Below are 24,652 nucleotides of genomic sequence, written 5' to 3' on the forward strand. Positions count from 1 at the left end.
GTGTTTCCAGCCACCACCCTCCCCAGGCACCCTTGGGAATAGGGGATGGAGAACAGGGAAGCTTGGCAACAAAGGAGACTGTGCTCTGGCCCATGGCTCAGGCTTGGGCACATGGTCTCAAGGTCAGTGCTGAGGGGTTTCTGAGTCTCTAAGATGTAATCAAGGCCCAAAGATGCTGGGATGACTGAGGAGATGGTCCCAAACCCACCCAACTGCACCGGAGGGGGATGGAGGAAACTTCAACTCCCAACACCTCACCTGCGGTGGTGATGCTAATGCTGGCCAGATGTCACGGCTGGCTAAGGTAGAACCAGGGACAGAATGTATTTGGGGTCTGCCTGGGGTGAGATTGGGGCTGAGGTGCAGAAAGGGCATGGCTCCCCTGTGCCCAGGACCCAGCACAATTCGTGAGTGAATCAGGTAGGCGGATGGAAGACAAGGAGAAGAAAGTCTGGGATGTGGGGACGTGCTTGGTGTATTGGTCGCACAGGGAGATGAAGCAGAATACCCTGGGGGACCAGCTGGAACTACCTGGAGGGGCCACGTCTCCCCAGCCACTGTGGTGCTTGGTCTGAGCCCTTACCTGGGGTTACAAGGCTGACAGCCCTCTTACTGCCCCTCACCCGTGGGTGGCTGGTTCCACCCACTGAGAACTTCTCTCCCCCAGGTCTCTGATGCCTCTGCTGGACCCAGACTCCGGGCTCCTGGTCCTGGCGGGAAAGGTGAGGGAGAGGCAGAAACCCACCTTACCCATGTCCGCCCACATCGGACCCCCACCTAAGGGCTAGTACCCTCACTTTCCAGGCCTGGCCCTGACCTCCCAGCAGACAGCTGGGAGAGTGGGGCGTACAGGATGGTACCGAACCCAGAAAGAAGGAAACAGAACAGTGCCACCCAGGCTCCACCAGTGCCAGGCTGAGTGGCTTCCTGCCAGCATCCGGGCTTGTCAGCTTCATGCGGACAGGCTGAAAATGGAGCAGGGTTGGCACACAGTAGGCACTCTGTAAATACTGAACACACTCCTGGTGCTCACTCCATCTGCACTGATGACGAATAGGTGAGGTCAAGTCTGCCAAGGGCTCAGCTCATTGCCCAGTGCATTTTGGTGCCCAGTTTGATGTCTGCCATGCTTCGGTAGCTCAGGTCCTTGAGAGGAAGGGAGGGCTGGTGCTGGGCCTGGGGCTGCCCTAGGCCACCAGGGCTCAGTCAACGAGGGTACTCAGGCCAGGCTTGTTTCAGGGCGGGAGTCAGCTGTACTGCTACGAGGTGGCCCCCCAGCAGCTGGCACTGAGCCCAGGTAAGCCCTGCCCTCCACGCTCCCCTCTCCTTCTCCTTTCTTGTTTTATTTTTCTTCCCTCCCCTCCACTGACCACCCTGATGCTCCTCTCATGGTGTCCCCAACAGTGACCCAGTGCTTCCTGGACAGTGTGCTTCGCGGGGCTGCCCTTGTGCCCCGGAGGATGCTGGCTGTCATGGGCTGTGAGGTTCTCCGAGTCCTTCAGCTGAGTGACACAGCCATCATGCCCATCAGTTACCATGTGCCCCGCAAGGTGAGGAGGACCCAGTGAGGGGCTGGGAGGGCTTGGGGGATTTGTGTCTCACTGGCCACATGCCTTGTCTACCACCAGGCTGTGGAGTTCTACGAGGACCTCTTCCCCGACGCTGCAGGCTGCGTGCCCACCTCTGAACCTCATGCTTGGTGGGCGGGGAGCAACCGGCAGGTAGGGCCAAGGCCTGGCTGGCCGCTCCTAGTCTCCCCCGGCCCCTGGACTCCCTCCTCACAGCATTCCCATCCATGGCCCCACAGCCAAGCACTAACTCAGCTGCCCTGTGTCCCCCAGCCCTCCCTACCCCTCAACTCTGCCTGTCCCCACAGGTGCAGAGGATCAGCCTCAACCCGACCTGCCGGCCCCACCCCAGCTTCACCTCCCACCTGGTGCCGCCTGCAGAGCCCTCCCCGAACGCAGCTCGGCCTGTGGAGCTGCCCACAGGCGACAAGGACCCCAGTGTGAGTAGTGTGAGTGCCAGCGCCGCCTGCTTGTCAGTGTCAGAGTGGGAACCCCATTGGTCTTTTCTTCTTTAATTTTTTAATTTTTCTGAAGTGAGAAATAGGGAGGCAGAGAGACAGACTCCCGCATGTGCCCGACTGGGATCCACCCGGCATGCCCACCAGGGGACGGTGCTCTGCCCATCTGGAGTGTTGCTCTGTTGTGGCTGGAGCCATTCTAGCGCCTGAGGTGGAAACCATGGAGCCATCCTCAGTGCCCAGGCCAACTTTGCTCCAGTGGAGCCTTGGCTGCGGGACAGAAAGAGAGAAATAGAGAGAAAAGAGAAGGGGAAGGGTGGAGAAGTAGATGGGCACTTCTCCTGTGTGCCCTGACCGGGAATCGAACCCAGGACTTCCACACACTGGGCCAACGCTCTACCACTGAGCCAACCGGCCAGGGCCCCATTTGTCTTTTAACCCTTTTTTAGCTGTCAGGCGTAACAGAGAGAACCTCACAGTGTTCTCTAAATTGAACATTTAGTGGAAAGTGAGACTGTCACATAAAATCTAAATTTCTGGCTTCTCTGGCTTCTCTTGAAGTATTGGCAGGTCTTTTGTTTTTTTCCATGTAGTCTATTATTTTATTTTTTTTAGCAAGGTGGGGGACAGACAGACAGGAAAAGAGATGAAAAGCATCAACTCATAGTTGTGGCACCTTCGTAGTTCATTGATTGCTTTCTCATGTGTGCCTTCACTGAGGAGCTCCAGTCAAGCCACTGACCCCTTGCTCAAGCCAGAGACCATGGGGTCATGTCTATGATCCCACACTTAAGCCAGCAACCCCACACTCAAGCTGTTTAGCCCACACTCAAGCCAGTGATCTCAGGGTTTTGAACCTGGGTCCTTGGCGTCCCAGGCCAATGCTCTATCCACTGTGCCACCTCCTGGTCAGGCATATCAGCAGACCTTAACCACCTGGGCCTGCCTTCCCCCAAATACTGGAAGCCAGGAGCTGTCACCTGCTGTCCCCATGGTCTGAAGTTCACTTTACCCCCATGTTATCCCCAGTCCATCAACATCTGTAATTTTGCTACTTCCCCGTGTCCCAGAGCGGGGCTTTATGCCCAGCACAGTGTCACACAGGTCAGAAGAGGGACCCAGAGTGATGATGCCAGTGTCTCCTCTCTTTGGCCAACATGCCCAGGTATCTGTGGTGACCCTGGGTCTTTGCCCCCAGGAGGGCTTCTCTTCCCCTTCCAGCTCTCTTATCTCACCCTCCACGCCATCTAGCCTGGGGCCCTCACTCTCCAGCACTAGCGGCATCGGCACCAGTCCCAGCCAGAGGTCACTGCAGAGCCTTCTGGGTAAGTGGGTAGTCAGGTGGCGGACCAGCCCAGTCATCCTCTGTACCCCAGCCCTGCCTCCCCTCCTGGTGGAGTCCCATGTCCTGTGGTGTGAAGTCGGTCTCATCGGAAGAGGGCAACCTGGATGCTTCCTGAAACCGTTTGCTTCCACCGAGATACCCCAAGTTTCATTTCCAGGCACCCTTCTGGGCGAGTTGTGTTGGCTAGACCAGCAGAGGACTGGGCCTGGGCACATGCCCGGCATAATCCTGCAGTGAGAGGAGTGGGCAGCCGGGACAAAGGGCAGCACTGGCTGGTCAGACAGGACATCCTCTCACAAGAGTGTCTTTGCCACCCACTAGGCCCCAGTTCCAAGTTCCGCCATGCTCAGGGAACCGTCCTACACCGAGACAGCCACATCACCAATCTCAAGGGGCTCAACCTCACCACGCCCGGTGAGAGCAATGGCTTCTGTGCCAACCAGCTGCGTGTGGCCGTGCCCCTGCTCAGCAGTGGTGGGCAGGTGGCTGTGCTTGAGGTGAGGGCCCCACCTTGCTACAACTGCCCTCAAGCCCCTGTAGGACACTAAAGGCATTGGGTACCACACCAACCCCCATTCTCTGAGTACAAACCATGTGCTAGGCACTCATCCCCATGTGGGGGTGCTACTCTTATCCTCACTTTACAGATGATAGCAGTGAGGCACAGAGAGGTTTAGTGACCTACTGGGTCACTCAGCTATGTAAATGGTGGAGCTGGGGATTTGAACACAGACCACCTGAGCCCCAAGCCAGAGCTTTTTCCAGCACTCTACGCTACGCCCCCCCCCCCATTTTTGGGACCTTATGGTTGGCACTTATAGCTCAGAGCATGTGGTAGCTGAAGCAGAAAGCTTGGACCACCCGGCAATGGGGCTTCTGCTACAGAGGGTGGGAGCCCAGACATGCTGCTTGACCTGCAGTCCTCCCTGTTACTAATGGGACTTGGGACGGGGGCACCTCTCACAGCTGCAGAAGCCTGGCCGCCTGCCTGACACAGCGCTACCTACGCTTCAGAATGGGACAGCTGTGACCGACCTAGCCTGGGACCCTTTTGACCCCCACCGCCTTGCTGTGGGTAAGGATGATGGGTGCTGGACTTGAGGGAGGGTCCCAAGGTCTTGAGTAGGAGCAGGGGCAGCCTGGGGATCTTAGGCTGAGCAGTGAGGAGTCCCTTTGCTCTGTGCAGCCGGGGAGGATGCCAGGATTCGTCTGTGGCGAGTGCCCCCAGAGGGCCTGAAGGAAGTGCTTACCACACCAGAGGCTGTGCTCACAGGTCAGGTGGGCCCTGGTAGGGGTAGGCGGGCAGGGCGAGCCTAGCTCCTGAGGAGTTCAGTGTCACCCTGTGCCTCATCCCCAGGGCACACAGAGAAGATCTACTCTCTGTGCTTCCACCCACTGGCGGCCGACCTCCTGGCCTCCTCTTCCTATGACCTTACCGTTCGAATCTGGGACCTTCAGGCTGGAGTCGAGCGGTTGAGGCTGCAGGGCCACCGGGACCAGGTAGGACAGCTTTGGGGGCAAGTACTTAGCCATAGGATGAGAGACCACTTCTTACCTCTTCACCTGTCCCCAGATCTTTGGCCTGGCCTGGAGTCCCAATGGGCAACAGCTGGCCACAGTCTGCAAGGATGGATGCTTGCGGATCTATGAGCCTCGGAGTGGGCCTGAGCCCCTGCAGGTAAGTAAGATAGGCTGGGGGCAGTCCTCAGGCACAGCGGGGAGCCTGGCTAGGCCTCATGTACTGTATTCCAACAGGAAGGCCCAGGGCCCGAGGGGGCCCGTGGAGCCCGCATTGTTTGGGTATGTGATGGTCGATGTCTGCTGGTGTCTGGCTTTGACAGGTGAGGACCGAGGAACTACCATCCCTATTCCCAGACTTCAGGAGCCACTTAAGTCCCCCTTAGATAATATATGCAGAAACTGTCTTCAGCCATCACTTACTGGATGGATGGGTGGGTGAGTGGGTGAGTGGGTGGATGGCTGGGAGGGAGGGAGGGGAGGAGGGAGAGGGGATGGGAGAGGAGAATGAGTCAACTGGGGGCCCAGAAGAATGAAGGCTGTGCCAGCTGCGAGGAGCTCATGCCTGGTGGGAATCCAGTAAAGCTCATGAAACAGACGCAAGCTAAGGATTGGGCATTTTTCACTTTGGAGGAGGGGTCAGAGAGGGCTCCTAAGGGAGGTGTCATCTGACCTCATCTGAACTGTGCCACAAAGAGGCTAAAAACCAGCGGGTATCAACTGTGGTGGCAAGGCCATGAAGCTGACCAGCCTAGCTGGTTCAGAGGGTGGGAAGCAGACCTGGGGAGGAAAGTCCAGGCTTAGTGGGCCACAGCGGCCACGGGACAGGTGCTGGGGCCCAGACTGTGCTGAGGAGGGTTGGAGGGTGGCAGAGAGTGGCGATAGGAGGATTGGAGGTGGGGCTGCAGGTTAGTACACTGTTGCTGTATTGGGTGAGGCCAGAAGTTCTGAGGGCTAGATCATGAAAGAATGGGCAGGGCCTCTTCTCTGGCCCAGAGGCCCTGAGGCCCCCTCTCAACAAGATCAGGGTTCTTGCTGGAGTCCTTGTCCTGTCCCATGTCCCTCCAGCCGTATACACCTGTTTCAGTCCCCCCCTCCCTCACCTCACCACAGCCAAAGTGAGCGCCAGCTACTCCTATACTCAGCTGAGGCCCTGGCCGGCGGCCCCTTGGCAGTGCTGGGGCTGGATGTGGCTCCTTCCACCTTGTTACCCAGCTATGACCCAGATACCAGCCTGGTGCTACTCACGGGCAAGGTAGGCTGGGGTGCACTTGTGGGGGTGGCGAGCAGATGAGAGGATGTTCAGCAAAGGCAGCTTTAGCTAGCTACCTCTCTCTCCCACGTGCCCACGCCTGCCAGGGTGACACCCGCGTGTTTCTGTACGAGCTGCTGCCTGAGGCTCCTTTCTTCCTGGAGTGCAACAGCTTCACTTCACCTGACCCCCACAAGGTGAGCCTTCAAATCCTGTCCCACCCCCACCGCCCCATCCTTCTTCCCTAGGTGGCACTGCATGGCTCCCCCGCCCTCTTGTGGCCATATGGGAAAGTGTTGGGGCCTGTGGGGTGGGCTCAGCCTCTCTCAGGAGCTGGTTGTTAAACTCAATCCTTATTAGTATTTTTTAAGTAAAGTTTTTAAAAGATTTATTGATTTGAGAGAGACAGAAATGGAGAGAAAGAGAAACATTAACTTGTTCTACTTATTTATGCATTCATTGGTTGATTCTTACATGTGCCTTGAGTAGGGATCAAACCCACAACCTTGGTATATCGGATGATACTCTAACCAACGGAGCTACCTGGCCAGGGCCAAACTCAGCTAATTTTTTTTAAGGTTATTTATTTATTTATTTGACAGAGAGAGGAGTGGGCAGGGACGAGAAGTAGTTGTTTCACTCTAGCTGTTCACTGGCTGTTGATTGTGTGTGCCTCGACCAGGCAAGACCAGGGTTTCTAACTAGCAGCCTCAGACTTCCAGGTCGGTGCTTTATCCATTGTGCCACCACAGGTCACCAGTTCAAAACCCTGGGTTTGTCTGGTCAAGACACATATGGAAGGCCCTGGCCAACTGGCTCAGTGGTAGAGCGTTGGCCTGGCGTGCAGAAGTCCCGGGTTTGATTCCCGGCCAGGGCACACAGGAGAAGCGCCCATCTGCTTCTCCACCTCTCCCCCTCTCCTTCCTCTCTGTCTCTCTCTTCCCCTCCCGCAGCCAAAGCTCCATTGGAGCAAAGATGGCCTGGGTGCTGGGGATGGCTCCTGGTGGGCGTGCCAGGTGGATCCCGGTTGGGCGCATGCAGGAGTCTGTCTGACTGTCTCCCCATTTCCGGCTTCAGAAAAATACAGGGAAAAAAAAAAAAGACACATATGGGAGTTAATGCTTCCTGCTCCTCCCCCCTTCTCTCTCTCTCTCTCTCTCTCTCTGTTCTCTAAAGTGAATATAGTTTTTTTAAAAAGTTAAACTATATATGTTAAGTTATATGAACCTGCAAATATTTTAAAAGAAGGCAATAAATCATTTATTATTTCCTAAGTATTTTACCCAGTTTTATTACCTTTTGTGCCATTGAGGTTACTTACATCTATCAGATCTGTCCAGTGGAAAATACTATATTGGTGGCATGCTACGCACATTCCTGCCCACATCTGAACGCACATTCCTGCCCACATCTGAACGCAACAAGTCAGTGAAATCAGCCACGTAGTCATTTTCAAACCATGGAAACAGCAAATACTACAAATCAGGGTTTTCCTCCTGAGAGCCAGTTGTTGAACATGTGCCAACACACTTCTGTCCAGGGATAGGCCTTCGTCTTAAGTGAGGGGTCTGGTACCCTGGGAGCCCAGGTGCCCGCCCAGCTGTGAGCTTTGGGCTCCAGCCCCAGCATGACTCCCCTACCCTCTCAGGGCTTCGTCCTCCTGCCCAAGACCGAGTGTGATGTGCGCCAAGTCGAGTTTGCCCGGTGCTTGCGGCTTCGCCAGACCTCCCTGGAGCCTGTTGCCTTCCGGTTGCCCCGAGTCAGGGTGAGGATGGGGCCCAGTATGCCAATGCCTACCTCCTTTTGGGGCTTTGGGGCCTGACTGTCCCTGTCCCAAACTGCCTCCCTCACTGCTTTTTGGGGTACCTGTTCCCTTCCTACTGAGATTCTAAAACTCATGCAAACTCCAGGCGGGGGTCCAGGTCTTGCCGTGCGCCCCTCCCAATGCATGCCGGTGTGCCTTGGCCGCCTGATCCGCAGGACAGCCCCTCCCTCCCTCCCTCCTTCCCTGCAGAAAGAGTTCTTCCAGGATGATGTGTTCCCAGACACGGCTGTGAGTTGGGAGCCGGTGGTCAGTGCCAAAGCCTGGCTGGGGGGCGCTAACAGACAGCCCCGGCTTCTCAGCCTGCAGCCCCCGGGCATGATCCCAGGTAGGAAGAGGGAATGGGGTGGGTAGGAAGCAGGGAGTGAAGGGGTAGCAGGCAGATCCTCTGTCCCTGCTAGTGTGCAGACACCTGTGGTTCTCCTGAGGGTGAGGTGGCTGCATTTCCAGGCTTAGTCTCTAAGCCACTGTAGGGTAGGCCCGGGTCTGTTTATATTGCCATCCCAAGTCCCCGGCCCAGACACATGCACACTCACACACTCACCCATGTATGCAGCCTGGTGCTCACAGCAGGCCTTGTGAGCAGAGGGTTGAGTAGCTGTTCATGCCACCTCTGGGAGTCTCTGCCACAGAATCCCCTAGGAGACTGGTTCCAAAGGGTTGGGCAGAGAGCCCCCACTGAAGGGACTTATGCCTGACACTTGTCCTTGCCCTGCCCAGTGAGCCAGGCCCCCCGTGAAGCCCCTACCCAGAAGGCCCTGTCCTCAGCACACTACCTGGAAGAGAAGTCAGACGAGCAGAAAAAAGAAGAGGTATGCACAGGAGAGGGCTGGCTGTGGGGAGGGCATGGGTCCCTTCAGTTGTCTAGCCTGACCCTAATTGGGACCAGAGCCACTGCCACACCCCTCTCATTTGGAGAGCTTGATGGGGAGACCTTCCAGAGCCCTGAGGTTGACTGCTGCTTCCCAGGGGACACAGGACTCAGGAAGCCAGGGAATAGCGGAGAGAGGCCATGCCCCAGCCTGTCCCAACCTATCCAGAACTGGAGGTTTTGAACCCAAGTGTGTTTCGGACCCTTGAACCTCTGAGATGGTGTGTGGTGACAGCTGCCCTGTGACTCCGATGCTGCATGTCACAGTGTGTCTGTCTCTGGCTCCCCCATCCCTGTAGAGCTGTCTCTTTCAGTGAAAACCATCAACTTTGTTGGGGCTCTAACGAAAATGGCTCTTTCATAACCTTGATGGGGTTCAAAGTGGGGTCTGACATTCCCACCTCTTCTCCTGCCTACTCTCCCAGCTGCTGAACGCCATGGTAGCAAAGCTGGGGAATCGGGAGGACCCACTCCCCCAGGACTCCTTCGAAGGTGTGGATGAGGACGAATGGGTGAGTGAACGAGTGGGCCTGGCAGCCTCTCTCTCCCCTACTCACCCCTACAGCACATGCCACTTCCCTTCTTGTATGTCATCTCAGTTCCCTCCCATTTCTTGGTTTATCTCCCCAGGACTAGTCTGTCCACGAAGCCACTTCTCGCCTCACCTGCTGTTGCCACCTCCTAGAACCACCTAGTACCCCTGCATACTGCATACCTTACCCTCAAACTGGAAAGCACCTCTTGGCTTTGGCACAGCTCATCCCAGAATTCCTGGCTTTCTTTGGGCCTTGGGCACTTCCACACCCTCTGGGCCCTGCTAAAACACCCATGGATTTTCTGCACCTCTGCTTTCTCTGGTATTGCCCACTTCTCCTCAGCCACCTGCTGGCATGTGGAACTAGAGGCATGGGGGTGGGATGAGGATGGGGGTTAGTAGCATGGCAATAACCTGGGCAGGCCCTGGGCTCCCTCTCTCCCTACTCTGACCTGGGCTACCTTCACCCAGCACCTTCAGTTACTACTTGCCACCTCATCTTGCCTGCTGCCCCAATTCTGGTCAAGGGACTTGGGGGTCGGCCCCCTACCAGGCCATTTGGAGCAGCACTGGCCTCGGGTCTGGGACCACTCATCCTGCTCCCCAGGCTTGAAGCCAGGAGAAGGGGCCATCACAGGCTGGTGGCCCGATTAAGGGAGTATGAGCCCTGCAGGGACTTGCCTGCATGTGCCTGGGATATTTTCAGCAATTAAACTTTCCTAAGCTGGCCACCTCTTGTGCTGCTGTGGTCTCTGGGCAGGCTGGGACGGGAAGGGAAAAGGAGTATAGGTGAGGGTTCCCTCTGGTCCCAGGTTCTACTTTGCTCTAGGGGCCATTCCGGCTGCATGCTCCTGAGAGCTCATTCATTCATTCAACATGAAGGTATTCAGCACTGCTCTAGATGGTAAATACTATAAAGCAGATGGGGGTGATGTGAGCCTCTCAAGGTACTTGTTATAGTCTTATGCAGGGAGCCAGACCATGTGCAAATAAAGAAATAGCTGTAAAGAAGACAAATTAGGTGGAAGGGAGCAACTGGGATGCAGGGGGAAATAGCATTCAGGGTCCGAGAAGGTGATATTTAAACTGAGAGGTAAGACCTGGAAACTGAGAGAGCTGTGAGAACATTTCAAAGGGTAGGATGGCCTGGGTGCTGAGGGAGGAAAGAATTTGGAAAGTTGGAGGAAAGGAAAGAAAGGCAGTGGTCCATAACAGTGCAAAACAGCCTGATTTTCATTCATTCAACAAACATTTGGTAAGTGCCTTTCATAGGTCAGCCAGTCTTCCAGGTGCTGACCTCCAAGAGTGGAGAAAAGAGATAAAAGGTATCCACCAGGAATCCACATCCTAGCAGGAGGGAAAAGATTATAAACAATAAACATAAAAATAGATGAGTGATATAATATGGTAGAAGATGATAATAGCTTTGGGAAAAAGGGGAATTTGAATGGAGATTTACGCCAGACACAAAAGCCACATAGAGTATGATTCTATTCATGTGAAACTTCCAAAACAGGTAACTCCATAGAGGTAGAATGGATTCATGGTCTCCAGAGGGAGAGGGAAGTGGGCAGTCACTACTCTTGGATAGCAAAGGTTTTTTGGAGGGTGATGTGATGAAAATGTTCTGGAACTAGTGATTATGAATATACTAAAAAGCACTGAGCCTGACCAGGTGGTGGCACAGTGGATAGAACGCTGGACTGGGTTGCCGAGGACCCAGGTTTGAGACCCTGAGGTTTCCAGCTTGAGTGCGGGCTCATCTGGTTTGAGCAAAGCTTACCAGCTTGGACCCAAGGTCGCTGGCTCGAGCAAGGGGTCACATGGTTTGCTGTAGCCCCCGGGTCAAGGCACATATGAGAAATCAATCAATGAACAACTAAGGAACCTCAATGAAGAATTGATGTTTTTCATCTCTCTCTCTTCCTGTCTGTCTGGCCCTATCTACCCCTCTCTCTGACTCTGTCTCTTTTACAAAAATAAAATAAAATAAAAAGCACTGAAATGTACACTTAAAAGGTGAATTGTATGGTGTGTGAATTGTATCTCAGTAAATTTGTTATTAAAAACAGTTGGTACCCAGGTGGGCTTCATTAAGAAGGTGACACTTGAGCAAAGACAAAGGAGGGAATGAGCCTCCTTCCCAGGCAGAAGGAACCTGGAATAAAGCCTGTTTTGAAGTTTTCTCTTTTCTTAAATATTTGTGAGAATTTGGTATGGTGCTCATGTTTGTGAGGTGTTGTATGTATATGGCATATTTTTAGCCTCACATAGTTTGAAAATATCAAAATCAAAGGAATAAATTGGCTCACCTGACCAGGTGGTGGCTCAGTGGATAGAGCGTTGGACTGGGACGCGGAGGACCCAGGTTCGAGACCCCGAGGTCGCCAGCTTGAGCGCGGGCTCATCTGGTTTGAGCAAAAGCTTACCAGCTTGGACCCAAGGTCGCTGGCTCAAGCAAGGGGTTACTCTGTCTGCTGAAGGCCCACGGTCAACACATACGGGAGAGCAATCAATGAACAACTAAGGTATCCGAACGAAAAACTGATGACTGATGCTTCTCGTCTCTCTCTGTCTATCCTTCTCTCTGGCTCTCTATTTCTATAAATAAAATAAAATAAAACCAGCGCACCAGGTTTAGCTAGAAGGCTAGAGGGTCCTGGGACCGCCCATCACCCGCGCCCGCCTCTGGTTATCTTCCGAGGCGGAACCGCCTCCAACTCCGCCCATGTCTTGTGCATAACCACTGGCGCTCCGCCCCTCTGGATCGAGGCTGTGCGCATGCCCAGCGCGGCATAGCGCACGCGCTCTCGGTAGCCTCCCTTGACCTTTGACCCACCGGCCGCCCTTGAGCCGGGGCCGCGGGACCTGGAAGCAGCAGTGAGTACCCCGAGGCAGAGCGGCCGCAATGGTGAGGCCTGAGTCGAGCTGCCCGGGGAAGGGAGGCCGTTCCGGGTGGGAGCGGCGGGTTTCGGCCGGGCTGCTGGCGCCCCATTCCCCTTACATGCCCGACGGGAAGCGGGCGAGGGCAAGGTAGCCGCTGGCGGCCTCGAGTGAGGGAGAGCCTACTGGCTGGATGGCAAGGCGGATCTGGTCGGCCGGAAAATGCCCAGCAGATGTGATCGCCGTGTGCGCTAGTCCATGTGCGAACAGCCTGAGGTGGAGACTGGCCCGACCCATGAGCCCCTGCTCTGGCCCGGGGGTAGTTGATGGTGTCACCCTATTGCCCCCATTTGAAAGCTGGCGAAATGGGCTCTGAGACTTTCTCACTAAAATGGCAGAACTGGCTGGGGCTTGGACCAGGCCCTGCGACACTGAAAACTGAGCGTTTCTGCGGTACCATTGGCACCTAGAGTCAGTCCATACTGGCTGTGTCAGTTCACTTGGAGCTCTACCCCGGAGGTTCTGTATATGTAAGTTCCCCAAGTGATCGATGCAAGGTTCAGGGAGCCGCTTCCTAACTGACAATGGTAAAGATAACATAAGAGCCAGAGCTGAGATTTTATGTAGATTTTCATTTAGTACTTATAAAGTCAGTGCTCTCACCGCCCCATCTCACAGAGAAGGAACCTGAAGCTCTGAGATTTTGACTCCTCCGGGGTCACGCATCCCACAAGTGTCAGAGAAGTCTTGAGCCCAGCTCCTTCTATGTCCTGAGACTCAATGTTTCCCATCGCGTTATTCCTGTCTTGTAATAGGTTGAAGTCTATGATGATCCCTCCCTGTACTAGGTCCTTCACACATACTCCCACATGTGACTCTGAGCTACCCTTAAGGGTTGAGTAAAAGTGACTCTGAAGCAGGGGTCTCCAAACTTTTTACACAGGGGGCCAGTTCACTGTCCCTCAGACCATTGGAGGGCTGCCAAATACAGTGGTCCTCTCACTGACCACCAGTGAAAGAGGTGCCCCTTCCAGAAGTGCAATGGGGGCTGGATAAATGGCCTCAGGGGTCCACATTGCGGCCCGAGGGCCGTAGTTTGGTGACGCCTGCTGGAGGAATTTGTGTCCTATAGGACAGTGGTCCCCAACCCCCGGGCCGCAGACCGGTATCGGTCCTTGGGCCATTTGGTACCAGTACGCAGAGAAAGAATAAATAACTTACATTATTTCCATTTTATTTATATTTAAGTCTGAATAATGTTTTGGTTTTTTATTTTTTATTTTTTTGTATTTTTCTGAAGTTGGAAATGGAGAGGCAGTCAGACAGACTCCTGCATGCGCCCGACCGGGATCCACCCGGCACGCCTACCAGGGGGCAATGCTCTGCCCATCTGGGGCGTCTCTCTGTTGCAACCAGAGCCACTCTAGGGCCTGAGGCAGAGGCCATGGAGCCATCCTCAGCGCCTGGGCCAACTTTGGCTCCAATGGAGCCTTGCCTGCGGGAGGGGAAGAGAGAGACAGAGAGGAAGGAGAGGGGGAGGGGGGGAGGAGCAGATGGGTGCCTCTCCTGTGTGCCCTAGCTGGGAATCGAACCCAGGACTCCCACATGCCAGGCCGATGCTCTACCACTGAGCCAACCGGCCAGGGCTGAACAGTGTTTTATTTTTAAAAAATGACCAGATTTCCTCTGTTACATCCGTCTAAGACTCACTCTTGACGCTTGTCTCATAAGTTCGACAATTATATTTAAAATACCACAGTTTTTACGCCGGTCGCATCATTTTATTTTGTGCATTTATCCATCCCACCCTAAAGGCCGGTCAGTGAAAATATTTTCTGACATTAAACCGGTCCGTGGCCCAAAAAAGGTTGGGGAGCACTGCTATAGGAGAAGGCAGGCCAGACTGTAAATTAAGGCAATATGACAGTATATTATTAGGAAAAGAAAGAGTACTAAGAGAGAGTAGAAATGTGAGGAGTCTGGATATGTTTCATTTGGGGGATGACTTAGTCTTGAAGATGTTGGATTTTGACACTGTTGGAGTAGAAGGGAGGATAATTCAAGGTTAATGAGTATAGAGTATATTTGGCAGGGTGATGAAAATGTTCTGGAACTAGTTGCAAAGCTCTGTAAATACACTAGAAAGCACTTAATTTTGCACTTTAGAAGAATGACTTATACGGTGTGTGAATTCAGAGATGCAGACATTTCAGGTAAAGAAGTAGGGGAGCTGATCTAGGAGTAGATGGTTGAGAGAGGTGACGAGAAAAGGAACCTCTCATTTGTAGCTGGGCAGAGCTGGGGAATAGATTGAATTTGGAGGCGATGGAGATGGAGAATTATGTATATTTTGGGGGATGGCTAGAGCAGTGGTTTTTAACCACTGGTTTGCATAGCAGCAGTTAAAAACCGCTGGACTAGAGCCCTCCTTCAGCAGAAGGAATGGGAGGCATTTGGAAATTCTGTCCAGGGGCTTAGAGATGATGAGACTTCAGTTTGGCTAAAGCAGAGCTGATGGGGACTTGGTTAAGTGTAACATTCATTCAAATACATATCAGGCTCCTGCTGCACCAGCCACAGGCCTAGCCCACCCATAACCATGGCAAATGTAATACAGTGGTACCTTGAGATACGACTTTAATTTGTTCCGTAACCGAGCTTGTAAGTCAGTCAATTTGTATATCAAACAAATTTCTCCCATTTAAAAAACCTAAATAGATTTACTCCGTTCCAGCCCTGTGAAACATCCCCAAACCATCCTAAATTATGAAAAAAGACGTTTTTAATTAAGAAACACACATGTATACTTTACCAATGCATAACAAAATATATGAAATAAAAGAAAAAAGTGTTATTTAGTACTGTATTCTTACCTTGGAGACAGACGAGTGTGGCTAACGGAGGTGAATGGCGGAAGAGGAGGGAGGGAGGAAGGGATGCAGGCACTGTAGACACGGAAACTAAAACTGCACTTTCTTAACGCTAAATGTTATCTAAAACTGCATTTTCTTTTCTTTTTTTTTAATACTTTATTTATTGATTTTACAGAGACAGGAGAGAGAGGGGAGCATGGAATGGGAAGTATCAACTCATAGTTGCTTAATCTTAGTTGTTCATTGCTTATTGTATGTGCCTTGACCAGGGAAGCCCAGGGTTTCGAACCAGCAACCTTAGGCGTTCCAGGCTGAAGATTTATCCTCTGCACCACCACAGGTCAGGCTGCATTTTCTTTACTTTAAACAAAACTAAAACCCTGACCAGGGGGTGGTACAGTGGATAGAGCGTCGGACTGGGATGCGGAGGACCCAAGTTTGAGACCCCAAGGTTGCTAGCTTGAGCGCGGTTTGAGCAAAGCTCGCCAGCTTGGACCCAAGGTTGCTGGCTTGAGCAAGAAGTTACTCGGTCTGCTGTAGCCCCACAGTTAAGGCACATATGAGAAAGCAATTAATGAACAACTAAGGTTTCGCAATGAAAAACTAATGATTGATGCTTCTCATCTCTCTTCGTTCCTGTCTGTCCCTATCTATCCCTCTATCTGACTCTCTTTGTCTCTGTAAAAAACAAAAACAAACAAAAAAACTAAAACTGCACTTTCTTTACCTAAAATTAAACCACAAAAACTAGCATCAGCTTCCCGAATCACGACTTGTATCTCAGAATTTCGCTCAGATCTTGAACAAAAATACGGAGTCGCAGCTCGTATCTTTAATTTTTTTTTTTTTTTTTTTTTCTGAAGCTGGAAACGGGGAGAGTCAGACAGAATCCCGCGTGCGCCCAACTGGGATCCACCTGGCACGCCCACCAGGGGGCGACACTCTGCCCCTCTGGGGCGTGGCTCTGTTGCGCCTGGGGCATAGGCCAAGGAGCCATCCCCAGCTCCCGGGCCATCTTTGCTCCAATGGAGCCTCGCTGTGGGAGGGGAAGAGAGAGACAGAGAGGAAGGAGAGGGGGAGGGGTGGAGAAGCTGATGGGCGCTTCTTCTGTGTGCCTTGGCCGGGAATCAAACCCAGGACTTCTGCATGCCAGGCCGACGCTCTACCACTGAGCCAACCGGCTAGGGCTGCAGCTCGTATCTTTAAAAAAAAATTGTATGTTGGTCTGATCGTATCTCAAGGTACCACTGTAGTTGTGGTCCTGACCTCCCTCCTGCCTCATTGTGATACCAACAGCTGTTTACAGGGGCCCTGCATGAACAGAGCTCCCTTCCTACCTCCGTGTGTCCTTGAGAAGAGGGTGAATCTCAGTGGCTTTTGCTGCCCACCAGCCTGAGGGCCTGTAACTATTCCTTGAAGGAAGCATTGCACATCCGTCTGTCTGAAAGCCAGGCTCCCTTCTTGTTGCTTTTGATGTGGGATAAACCACATTCCTGAGTGCTCCCTGGCCCCCAGCATGTCTCCCTTTGCGCCAGCCATGGAGCTTTGGTCCTGCATTAGGGCACAGTGCTTCCCAGATGAGAAAGCATGTGTACTATCCGCATGGGTCCCAGACTCAGAGTCCTGTGGCTCTGACCTGTGCTCCTTGTCAGCTAGGCCTGAAGTTGGATGCTGTGTCAGCCAGTTGCTCTAGCCCAGGGTCTTTAGGCCCAAGCGTCAGTCCATGGACTATGGGATGTTTCAGGGCTTTCTGGTAGAGGCCTCAGCCAGTGGTGGCTGTCTTTATCACCTGTGGTGGCTGTAGCTGGCAGAACTCTGCTTTCTGTCAGTCCTCTACTCTGAGCATAGTTGACCCACAGGTGATGCTCAGCAGGTGTCTGGGTTCTGAATAGGTGGATGAGAGGCTTGGCTACACTCCTGATCTCCAGACCATTTAACACCAAGCAGGATCTGGTTCAGAAGCACAGGCAGCTGTTGAGCTGCTCTGGATCGGCCACTTGCCACTGTCTGTGTCCTCTTGGTCTTACATGTATTGTCTGCTGAGAGCCTTACAGCTCTCCTGTAAGGAGGGTATTATTTTCCCCATTTTGCAGATAAGAAATTCAGAGAGGTCGAGTAATTTGCCTAGGTCCACACAGCTAACAAGAAGCAAAGCTGGGCCTGACCAGGTGGTGGTGCGTTGGATAGAGTGTTGACCCGGGATGCTGAAGAACCTGGTTCGAAACCCCGAGGTCACCAGCCTGAGCGTGGGATCACAGACATGACCCCATGGTCGCTGGCTTGAGTCCAAAGATTGCTGGCTTGAGACCAAGGTCACTGGCTTGAGCAAGGGGTCACTGGCTCGGCTGGAGCCCCCCAGTCAAGGCATGTATAAGAAAACAATCAAAGAACAACTAAAGTGGAGTAACTACGAGTTGATGCTTGTCATCTCCCTCCCTTCCTGTCTGTGTCTCTCTTGGAAAAAAAAAAAAAAGGCAGCAGCAGAGCAGGGATTCCAGGTTACGTGAGCCCAGTTCTAAAACTGCATTCTCACTCTTCTCACTGCTTCTGAGACCCCTGGGAGTGTGGCCCAGCTTTTTTTTTTTTTTCTATTTATTTTTTTATTATTATTATTTTTTATTCATTTTAGAGAGGGGAGAGAGAGAAGAGACGGAGAGAGAGAAGGGGGGGAGGAGCTGGAAGCATCAACTCATATGTGCCTTGACCAGGCAAGCCCAGGGTTTCGAACCAGCGACCTCAGCATTTCCAGGTCGACGCTTTATCCACTGCGCCACCACAGGTCAGGCTATTTATTTTACAGAGACAGAGAGTGAGTCAGAGAGAGGGATAGACAGGGACAGACAGACAGGAATGGAGACAGATGAGAAGCATCAATCATTAGTTTTTCATTGCGCGTTGCAACACCTTAGTTGTTCATTGATTGCTTTCTCATATGTGCCTTGACCACGGGCCTTCAGCAGACCGAGTAACCCCTTGCTTGAGCCAGCGACCTTGGGTTCAAGCTGGTGAGCTTCTGCTCAAACCAGACGAGCCCGCGCTCAAGCTGGCAACCTCGGAGTCTCGAACCTGGATCCTCTGCATCCCAGTCCAACGCTCTATCCACTGCGCCACCGCCTGGTCAGGCTTTGTTTTTTTTTTTGTTTTTTTTATTTCTTACAGAGACAGAGAGAGAGTCAGAGAGAGGGATAGACAGGGACAGACAGACAGGAATGGAGAGAGATGAGAAGCATCAATCATTAGTTTTTTATTGCACGTTGCAAGTGTGGCCCAGCTTTTTGCAGCCTTCTCCCCTGAGTAAGCCTCTGTCAAATGAACTGCTTTGTTGAGAGAAGCTTGGTTGCTCCATAGTGACTGGCCATTGTCAAGTTTTGTGAAACAAAAAATAGTAATAAGTGAAAACCAACATTTATTGAGCATCTACTGTGCGATCAGGCTCTGTGCCAGGCACTTTACAAACATGACTTCATTTCATTCGTCTGGCAGCCCCATTGTAGGGGAGGAACCAGAGGCTCAGGGAGATCGAGAACTTGTCCAGGACACTCCGCTGGGATTTGTACGCAGGTGATCCCAGAGCTTGCCTGTATGACCACTATACCATACTGCCTACCCTGGAAGATGACTGTCACAGGAACCTTGATACCCTCAATCAGCTAACCAGGCAGCTACCTTGGCCAGGGGTGTGGCCCCTGAAACTTTGCAGGCCAGTCTGGCCTTCCCGCATCCATGGAGTTCTGATAACTAGAACTGTGGGGCTACCATGCCACTTTGGTTTGAAGCCTGCAGGGATGGTTAGGGAGAGATGGTTGGGGGAGTTGCCCAGTTATAGCTGCCTTTTTTTTTTTTTTTTGTGAGAGAGACAGATGGACAGAGAGACAGGAAGGGAGAGAGAGGAGAAGCTTCAACTCATAGTTGCGGTACCTTAGTTGTTCATTGATTGCTTTCTCATATGTGCCTTGACTGGAAGGCTCCAGATGAGCCAGTGACCCCTTGCTCAAGGCAGCGACCTCAAGCCTTGGGCTTCAAGCCAGTGACCCTTGGGCTTGCAACCATGGGGTCATATCTATGATCCCACGCTCAAGCTCGCAACGTTGGGGTTTCGAACCGGGGTCCTCTGCATCCCAGTCTGACGCTCTATACACTGTGCCACTGCCTGGTCAGGTTACAGCCTTTTTCTTTTATCTTTTTCTTTTTGTATTTTTTGAAGTGAGAAGCCGAGGGTGGCAGATAGACAAGACTCCCGCATGCACCCGACTGGGATCCACCTGGCATGCCCACCAGGGGGCGTTGCTCCGCTGCAACCAGAGCCATTCTAGTGCCTGAGGTGGAGGCCGTGGAGCCATCCTCAGTGCCCTGGCCAACTTTGCTCCAGTGGAGCCTTGGCTGCTGGAGGGAAAGAGAGAGATAGAGAGGAAGGAGAGGGGGAAAGGTGGAGAAGCAAATGGGCACTTCTGTGTGCCCTCACCAGGAATCGAACCTGAGATTTCCACTCACCAGGCCAATGCTCTACCGCTGAGCCAACTGGCCAGGGCCCAGCCTTTTTCTTAACATTCATTATTTAGCAACAATTACCACCGTAGGCAGAGAAGTTAACTGGTGAGTTCAAGGTGGTATGATGGGTTGCACTAGGGCAGGGGTTGGGAACCTATGGCTCGTGAGCGAGCCAGATGTGGCTCTTTTGATGACTGCATCTGGCTCGCAGACAAATCTTTAATTAAAAAAATAATAACGAGCCCTGGCCGGTTGGCTCAGCGGTAGAGCGTCGGCCTAGCGTGCGGAGGACCCGGGTTCGATTCCCGGCCAGGGCACACAGGAGAAGCGCCCATTTGCTTCTCCACCCCTCCGCCGCGCTTTCCTCTCTGTCTCTCTCTTCCCCTCCCGCAGCCAAGGCTCCATTGGAGCAAAGATGGCCCGGGCGCTGGGGATGGCTCTGTGGCCTCTGCCTCAGGCGCTAGAGTGGCTCTGGTCGCAACATGGCGACGCCCAGGATGGGCAGAGCGTCGCCCCTGGTGGGCGTGCCGGGTGGATCCCGGTCGGGCGCATGCGGGAGTCTGTCTGACTGTCTCTCCCTGTTTCCAGCTTCAGAAAAAAGAAAAAGAAAAAAATAAAATAAAAAAATAATAACGGAGCCTGACCTGTGGTGGTGCAGTGGATAAAGCATCGACCTGGAAATGCTGAGGTCGCCGGTTCGAAACCCTGGGCTTGCCTGGTCAAGGCACATATGGGAGTTGATGCTTCCAGCTCCTCCCCACCTTCTCTCTCTCTTCTCTCTCTCTCCCTCTCTGTCTCTCTCCCTTTATCTCTCCTCTCTAAAATGAATAAATAAAATTTAAAAAATAATAATAATAATAACGGGCCCTGGCCGGTTGGCTCAGTGGTAGAGCATTGGCCTGGCATGCAGGAGTCCTGGGTTTGATTCCCGGCCAGGGCACACAGAAGCGCCCATCTGCTTCTCCACCCCTCCCCCTCTCCTTCCTCTCTGTCTCTCTCTTCCCCTCCCGCAGCCAAGGCTCCATTGGAGCAAAGTTGGCCTGGGCACTGAGGATGGCTCTGTGGTTGCAACAGAGCAACGCCCCTGATGGGCAGAGCATCGCCCCCTGGTGGGAATGCCAGGTGGATCCCGGTTGGGCGCATGCAGGAGTCTGTCTGACTGCCTCCCTGTTTCCAACTTCAGAAAAAAAAAATAATAATAATGTTAAAAATATAAAACAGGCCCTGGCCGGTTGGCTCAGTGGTAAAGTGTCAGCCTGGCATGCAGGAGTCCTGGGTTCGATTCTCGGCCAGGGCACACAGGAGAAGCGCCCATCTGCTTCTCTACCCCTCCCCCTCTCCTTCCTCTCTCTCTCTTCCTCTCCTGCAGCCAAGGCTCCACTGGAGCAAAGTTTGCCCGGGCACTGAGGATGGCTCTGTGGCCTCTGCCTCAGGCGCTAGAATGGCTCTGATTGCGGCAGAGCAACGCCCCAAGATGGGCAGAGCATCACCCCCTGGTGGACATGCCGGGTGGATCCCGGTCGGGCGCATGCGGAAGTCTGTCTGACTGCCTCCCCGTTTCCAGCTTCGGAAAAATACAAAAAAAAACCCATATATATATATATATATATATATATATATATATATATGAACATTCTCATGTATTACAATCCATTCGTTTCCTACTGCTCATGGTTGTGGGTGGCTGGAGCTAATCACAGCTGTCCTCTGGGACAACATCAAATTTTTATTGGATAATGTGTAACGTACATGGGTCATTGTATGGCTCTCATGGAATTATATATTTTTTTGTATTTTTTTTTTTTCTGAAGCTGGAAACAGGGAGAGACAGACTCCTGCATGCGCCCAACCAGGATCCACCTGGCACACCCACCAGGGGGCGACGCTCTACCCACCAGGGGGCGACGCTCTGCCCACCAGGGGGCAATGCTCTGCCCCTCTGGGGCTTCGCTCTGCCGAGACCAGAGCCACTCCAGCGCCTGGGGCAGAGGCCAAGGAGCCATCCCCAGCGTCCGGGCCATCTTTGTCCAATGGAGCCTTGGCTGCGGGAGGGGAAGAGAGAGACAGAGAGGAAGGAGGGGGGGTGGAGAAGCAAATGGGCATTTCTCCTATGTGCCCTGGCCGGGAATCAAACCCGGGTCCCCCGCACTCCAGGCCGACGCTCCACCGCTGAGCCAACCGGCCAGGGCTGGAATTACATTTTAAAATATGTGGCATTCATGGCTCTCTCAGCCAAAAAGTTTCCCAACCCCTGCACTAGGGCATGTGGCAGCAGAGGAAGGTGTGTTGAGAGGGTTGAGGGTGTGCCAAGCTTAGGGAACCCTCTGGAGTCACCTTGTGGCCTGCCAGCCACTCCATTGCTCAGACACCACCAGCAATTTAGCCCAGAGCTTCCTGCCCCACTTGTGAGTGGCTTTAGGCAGGGTTGGGGGGTCCGTTGAGGCTTCCCAATCAGCATTTTGTCCATTATTCATCTTTACTCCATGAGGCAGCTGGCTGCAGCCCTGCCCTTTCTGTGATTACAGGAATCTTTACCGAGCTTTGGTTTCTAGTGTGAAACACGGGACTTTGAAATTTCCACCCACTTGTGAAATCCAAACCCACTTCCATTTATTAATTCCCAACTAATGGCCCAGAATCATGTCCTGCCACACCCATTAGGGAAGAGCAGGGTCGTTGGAGGCCTAACAAAGCCAGTTCTGGAGTCTGGGTTCCAACCCAGAGGCCAAAGAGGGTCTTGTCAAATTCCAGTGGAATCCAGACTCCAGAACCCTGTGTAAGGTGGGCAGCTTAGGGATGCCATGGCATGTAGCACTGGCTTTGTGATCCCCGCCCACCTTCCTCGAGTACCATCTCTGTGTCTGGGGATGATCACGAACACCTCTGTACCTCAGTGTCTTTGTTTTGTTTTGTTTTTGTTTTTTGTGCCTCAGAATCTTTTTTTTTTAATTTTTTAATTTATTTTATTTTTGTGGCAGAGACAGAGAGAGAGAGAGTTAGAGGGACAGACAGATAGGAAGGGAGAGAGATGAGAAACATCAATTCTTCGTTGCTGCTCCTTAGTTGTTCATTGATTTCTCATATGTGCCTTGACCGTGGGGCTACAGTAGACCGAGTGACCCCTTGCTCAAGCCACTGACCTTGGGCTCAAGCTGGTGAGCTTTGCTCAAACCAGATGGGCCTGCCTGACCTGTGGTGGCGCAGTGGATAAAGCATCGACCTGGAAATGCTGAGGTCGCCGGTTCGAAACCCTGGGCTTGCCTGGTCAAGGCACATATGGGAGTTGATGCTTCCAGCTCCTCCCCCTTCTCTCTCTCTGTCTCTCCTCTCTCTCTCTGTCTCTCCTCTCTAAAATGAATAAATAAAAATAAAAATTAAAAAAAAAAAAACCAGATGAGCCTGCGCTCAAGCTGGAGACCTCGAGGTCTCGAACCGGGATCCTCCACGTCCCAGTTTGACGCTCTATCCACTGCGCCACCGCCTGATCAGGCGTGCCTCAGAGTCTTAAGTTGTGGTTAAATGACACAAGAAATAGAATGTATTTGGCATGGTGCCTGGCACCCTGGCTCAGTTGGTACTTATTGACATATAGGAAATCTAGTGACAGAAAAGTACAGAGAACAAGGGAACTGCTGGATGTGCCCCGTGAACAGCGTTGGCCCGCAGTGAGCATTCTCCTGGCATCCTCCACGCGCCCACCTGTGTACCGTCTCACATGCATGGTCGTTTTCACATGTGCTGGCTATATGGGACCTCTGCTCCTTTGCCCATCCCAGCCGCCTTCCTGGTCTCTAACCACTCAAGTCCTCTAGATTCCTGGCTGCTACCCAGACATTTCTTGCGCTTTCTCCCAGTTTTGGCTCCCCCTGGTCCCTCTGCCTAAGAATCCCTAGTATTCCCATCATAATTCTGTCTGCCCTTCAAAACCTGTCCCAGTAGAAATGCCATTGTCTCCCAGTGTCTCCATTTCACTCCTGGTCTCTGTCTGTGGCCTCTCCACACCTCTGGTCATACGCTTAGTAGACTGACTCCTTGCTTGCCTCTGTGGTATATGACCAGCTGCTCTCGGTGTAGAAAACTACCACACGGCACTGCCGTGGAGGGTTTCCCCACCAGATCTCTGAGGGCAGGGGCCCACGTGTCTCTGTAGTCTGTGAGTGTTCCCTCTCAGTGCGTGAGTGAATGAAGGAGCAAGCCGGTGGAGGAACAGGTGACCAGTCCTCTCTCTCACCACTTGGCCCTTGATACGTTTTGGCTAAATGCCTGCCCTGTGGGCTCTCACTCTCGGGAGGTGCAGAGTGGTTCTGCTGTTTTGTTGTGTTGAACGGAGCACACTTAAATAGTGTTGCAAGAATTAGAATGGCTCCGTTTCCTCATCAGTAGAATGAAGGTTGGATCAGCTGATCTCAGAAGCACAGAAAGTGCCCTCATTGGTTCGGGTGGCAGAGTGAGTTAGTGGTGAGTCTGGGACTGGTCCCCAGTTCTGGCTCTAGGCCACAGTATTATTCCTGAAGCCGTTGGCTTCTGTGCTCTGTAGCTGCCACTTTGCCTTGGCTCGTTTGCCTCTTTCAGAGGCCAGGGGAGAGCCCCATCTGCCTGTGTGGATTCAAGCTGGTTTATCCTTTACCCTCTACCTCGCGATTCCCTGAAGCGTCCCAGAGCCGCTTTTCATTGAAGAGGCTGGTGGCTGCTGCTCTGTGCTTCATAACCTTAACTCTCCGAGGCGTTACCCTCAGCAGCCGTTTCCAGGGTCCATCTCTAGGGGCCGACGCCTGCTAACCAGATGCCTGCTTTGCCCATAGGCCAAGTACCTGGCCCAGATCATTGTGATGGGGGCACAGGTGGTGGGCAGGGCCTTTGCCCGGGCGCTGCGGCAGGAGTTTGCAGGTAAGCTTGGCCCCTGTCTCCCCCTGGCATGGGAGTTCCTGCCCATGTCGGATTTCCCCCATAGCCATGGGCCCCTCATGCTGGGCAGTTGTGAATGCAGGAACTCTGGGCTGGGGCTCTGGCAGCTTGGGTGGCTTATGTCACTTCCCATG

General features: G+C 52.9%; 1 protein-coding gene across 5 annotated transcripts in view; it reads left to right on the forward strand.

Annotated features, from left to right (window-relative positions):
- The window catches only part of LOC136334611 (mitochondrial import inner membrane translocase subunit TIM16), an 83,425-nt gene that overhangs the window by 56,651 nt on the left and 2,122 nt on the right, over positions 1–24,652 (forward strand). For 2 of the 5 annotated variants that reach the window (XM_066275061.1, XM_066275059.1), the window contains exons 10-28: positions 668–722; positions 1,240–1,297; positions 1,405–1,550; positions 1,629–1,721; positions 1,877–2,017; positions 3,225–3,351; positions 3,693–3,868; positions 4,338–4,446; positions 4,558–4,644; positions 4,729–4,871; positions 4,945–5,049; positions 5,127–5,212; positions 6,003–6,144; positions 6,249–6,338; positions 7,790–7,906; positions 8,156–8,291; positions 8,684–8,775; positions 9,260–9,346; positions 24,416–24,500. In XM_066275061.1, coding sequence (XP_066131158.1) covers positions 668–722; positions 1,240–1,297; positions 1,405–1,550; positions 1,629–1,721; positions 1,877–2,017; positions 3,225–3,351; positions 3,693–3,868; positions 4,338–4,446; positions 4,558–4,644; positions 4,729–4,871; positions 4,945–5,049; positions 5,127–5,212; positions 6,003–6,144; positions 6,249–6,338; positions 7,790–7,906; positions 8,156–8,291; positions 8,684–8,775; positions 9,260–9,346; positions 24,416–24,500 — 2,075 coding nt within the window. Of the gene's footprint in view, positions 1–667; positions 723–1,239; positions 1,298–1,404; positions 1,551–1,628; positions 1,722–1,876; positions 2,018–3,224; positions 3,352–3,692; positions 3,869–4,337; positions 4,447–4,557; positions 4,645–4,728; positions 4,872–4,944; positions 5,050–5,126; positions 5,213–6,002; positions 6,145–6,248; positions 6,339–7,789; positions 7,907–8,155; positions 8,292–8,683; positions 8,776–9,259; positions 9,347–9,464; positions 10,099–12,147; positions 12,281–24,415; positions 24,501–24,652 lie in introns of those variants that run through there. The other 3 variants (XM_066275062.1, XM_066275060.1, XM_066275063.1) reach the window with 3 other exon arrangements.

The sequence above is a fragment of the Saccopteryx bilineata genome, chromosome 4 (genome assembly GCF_036850765.1).
Source record: "Saccopteryx bilineata isolate mSacBil1 chromosome 4, mSacBil1_pri_phased_curated, whole genome shotgun sequence".
In the NCBI taxonomy this organism is placed as follows: Eukaryota; Metazoa; Chordata; class Mammalia; order Chiroptera; family Emballonuridae; genus Saccopteryx; species Saccopteryx bilineata.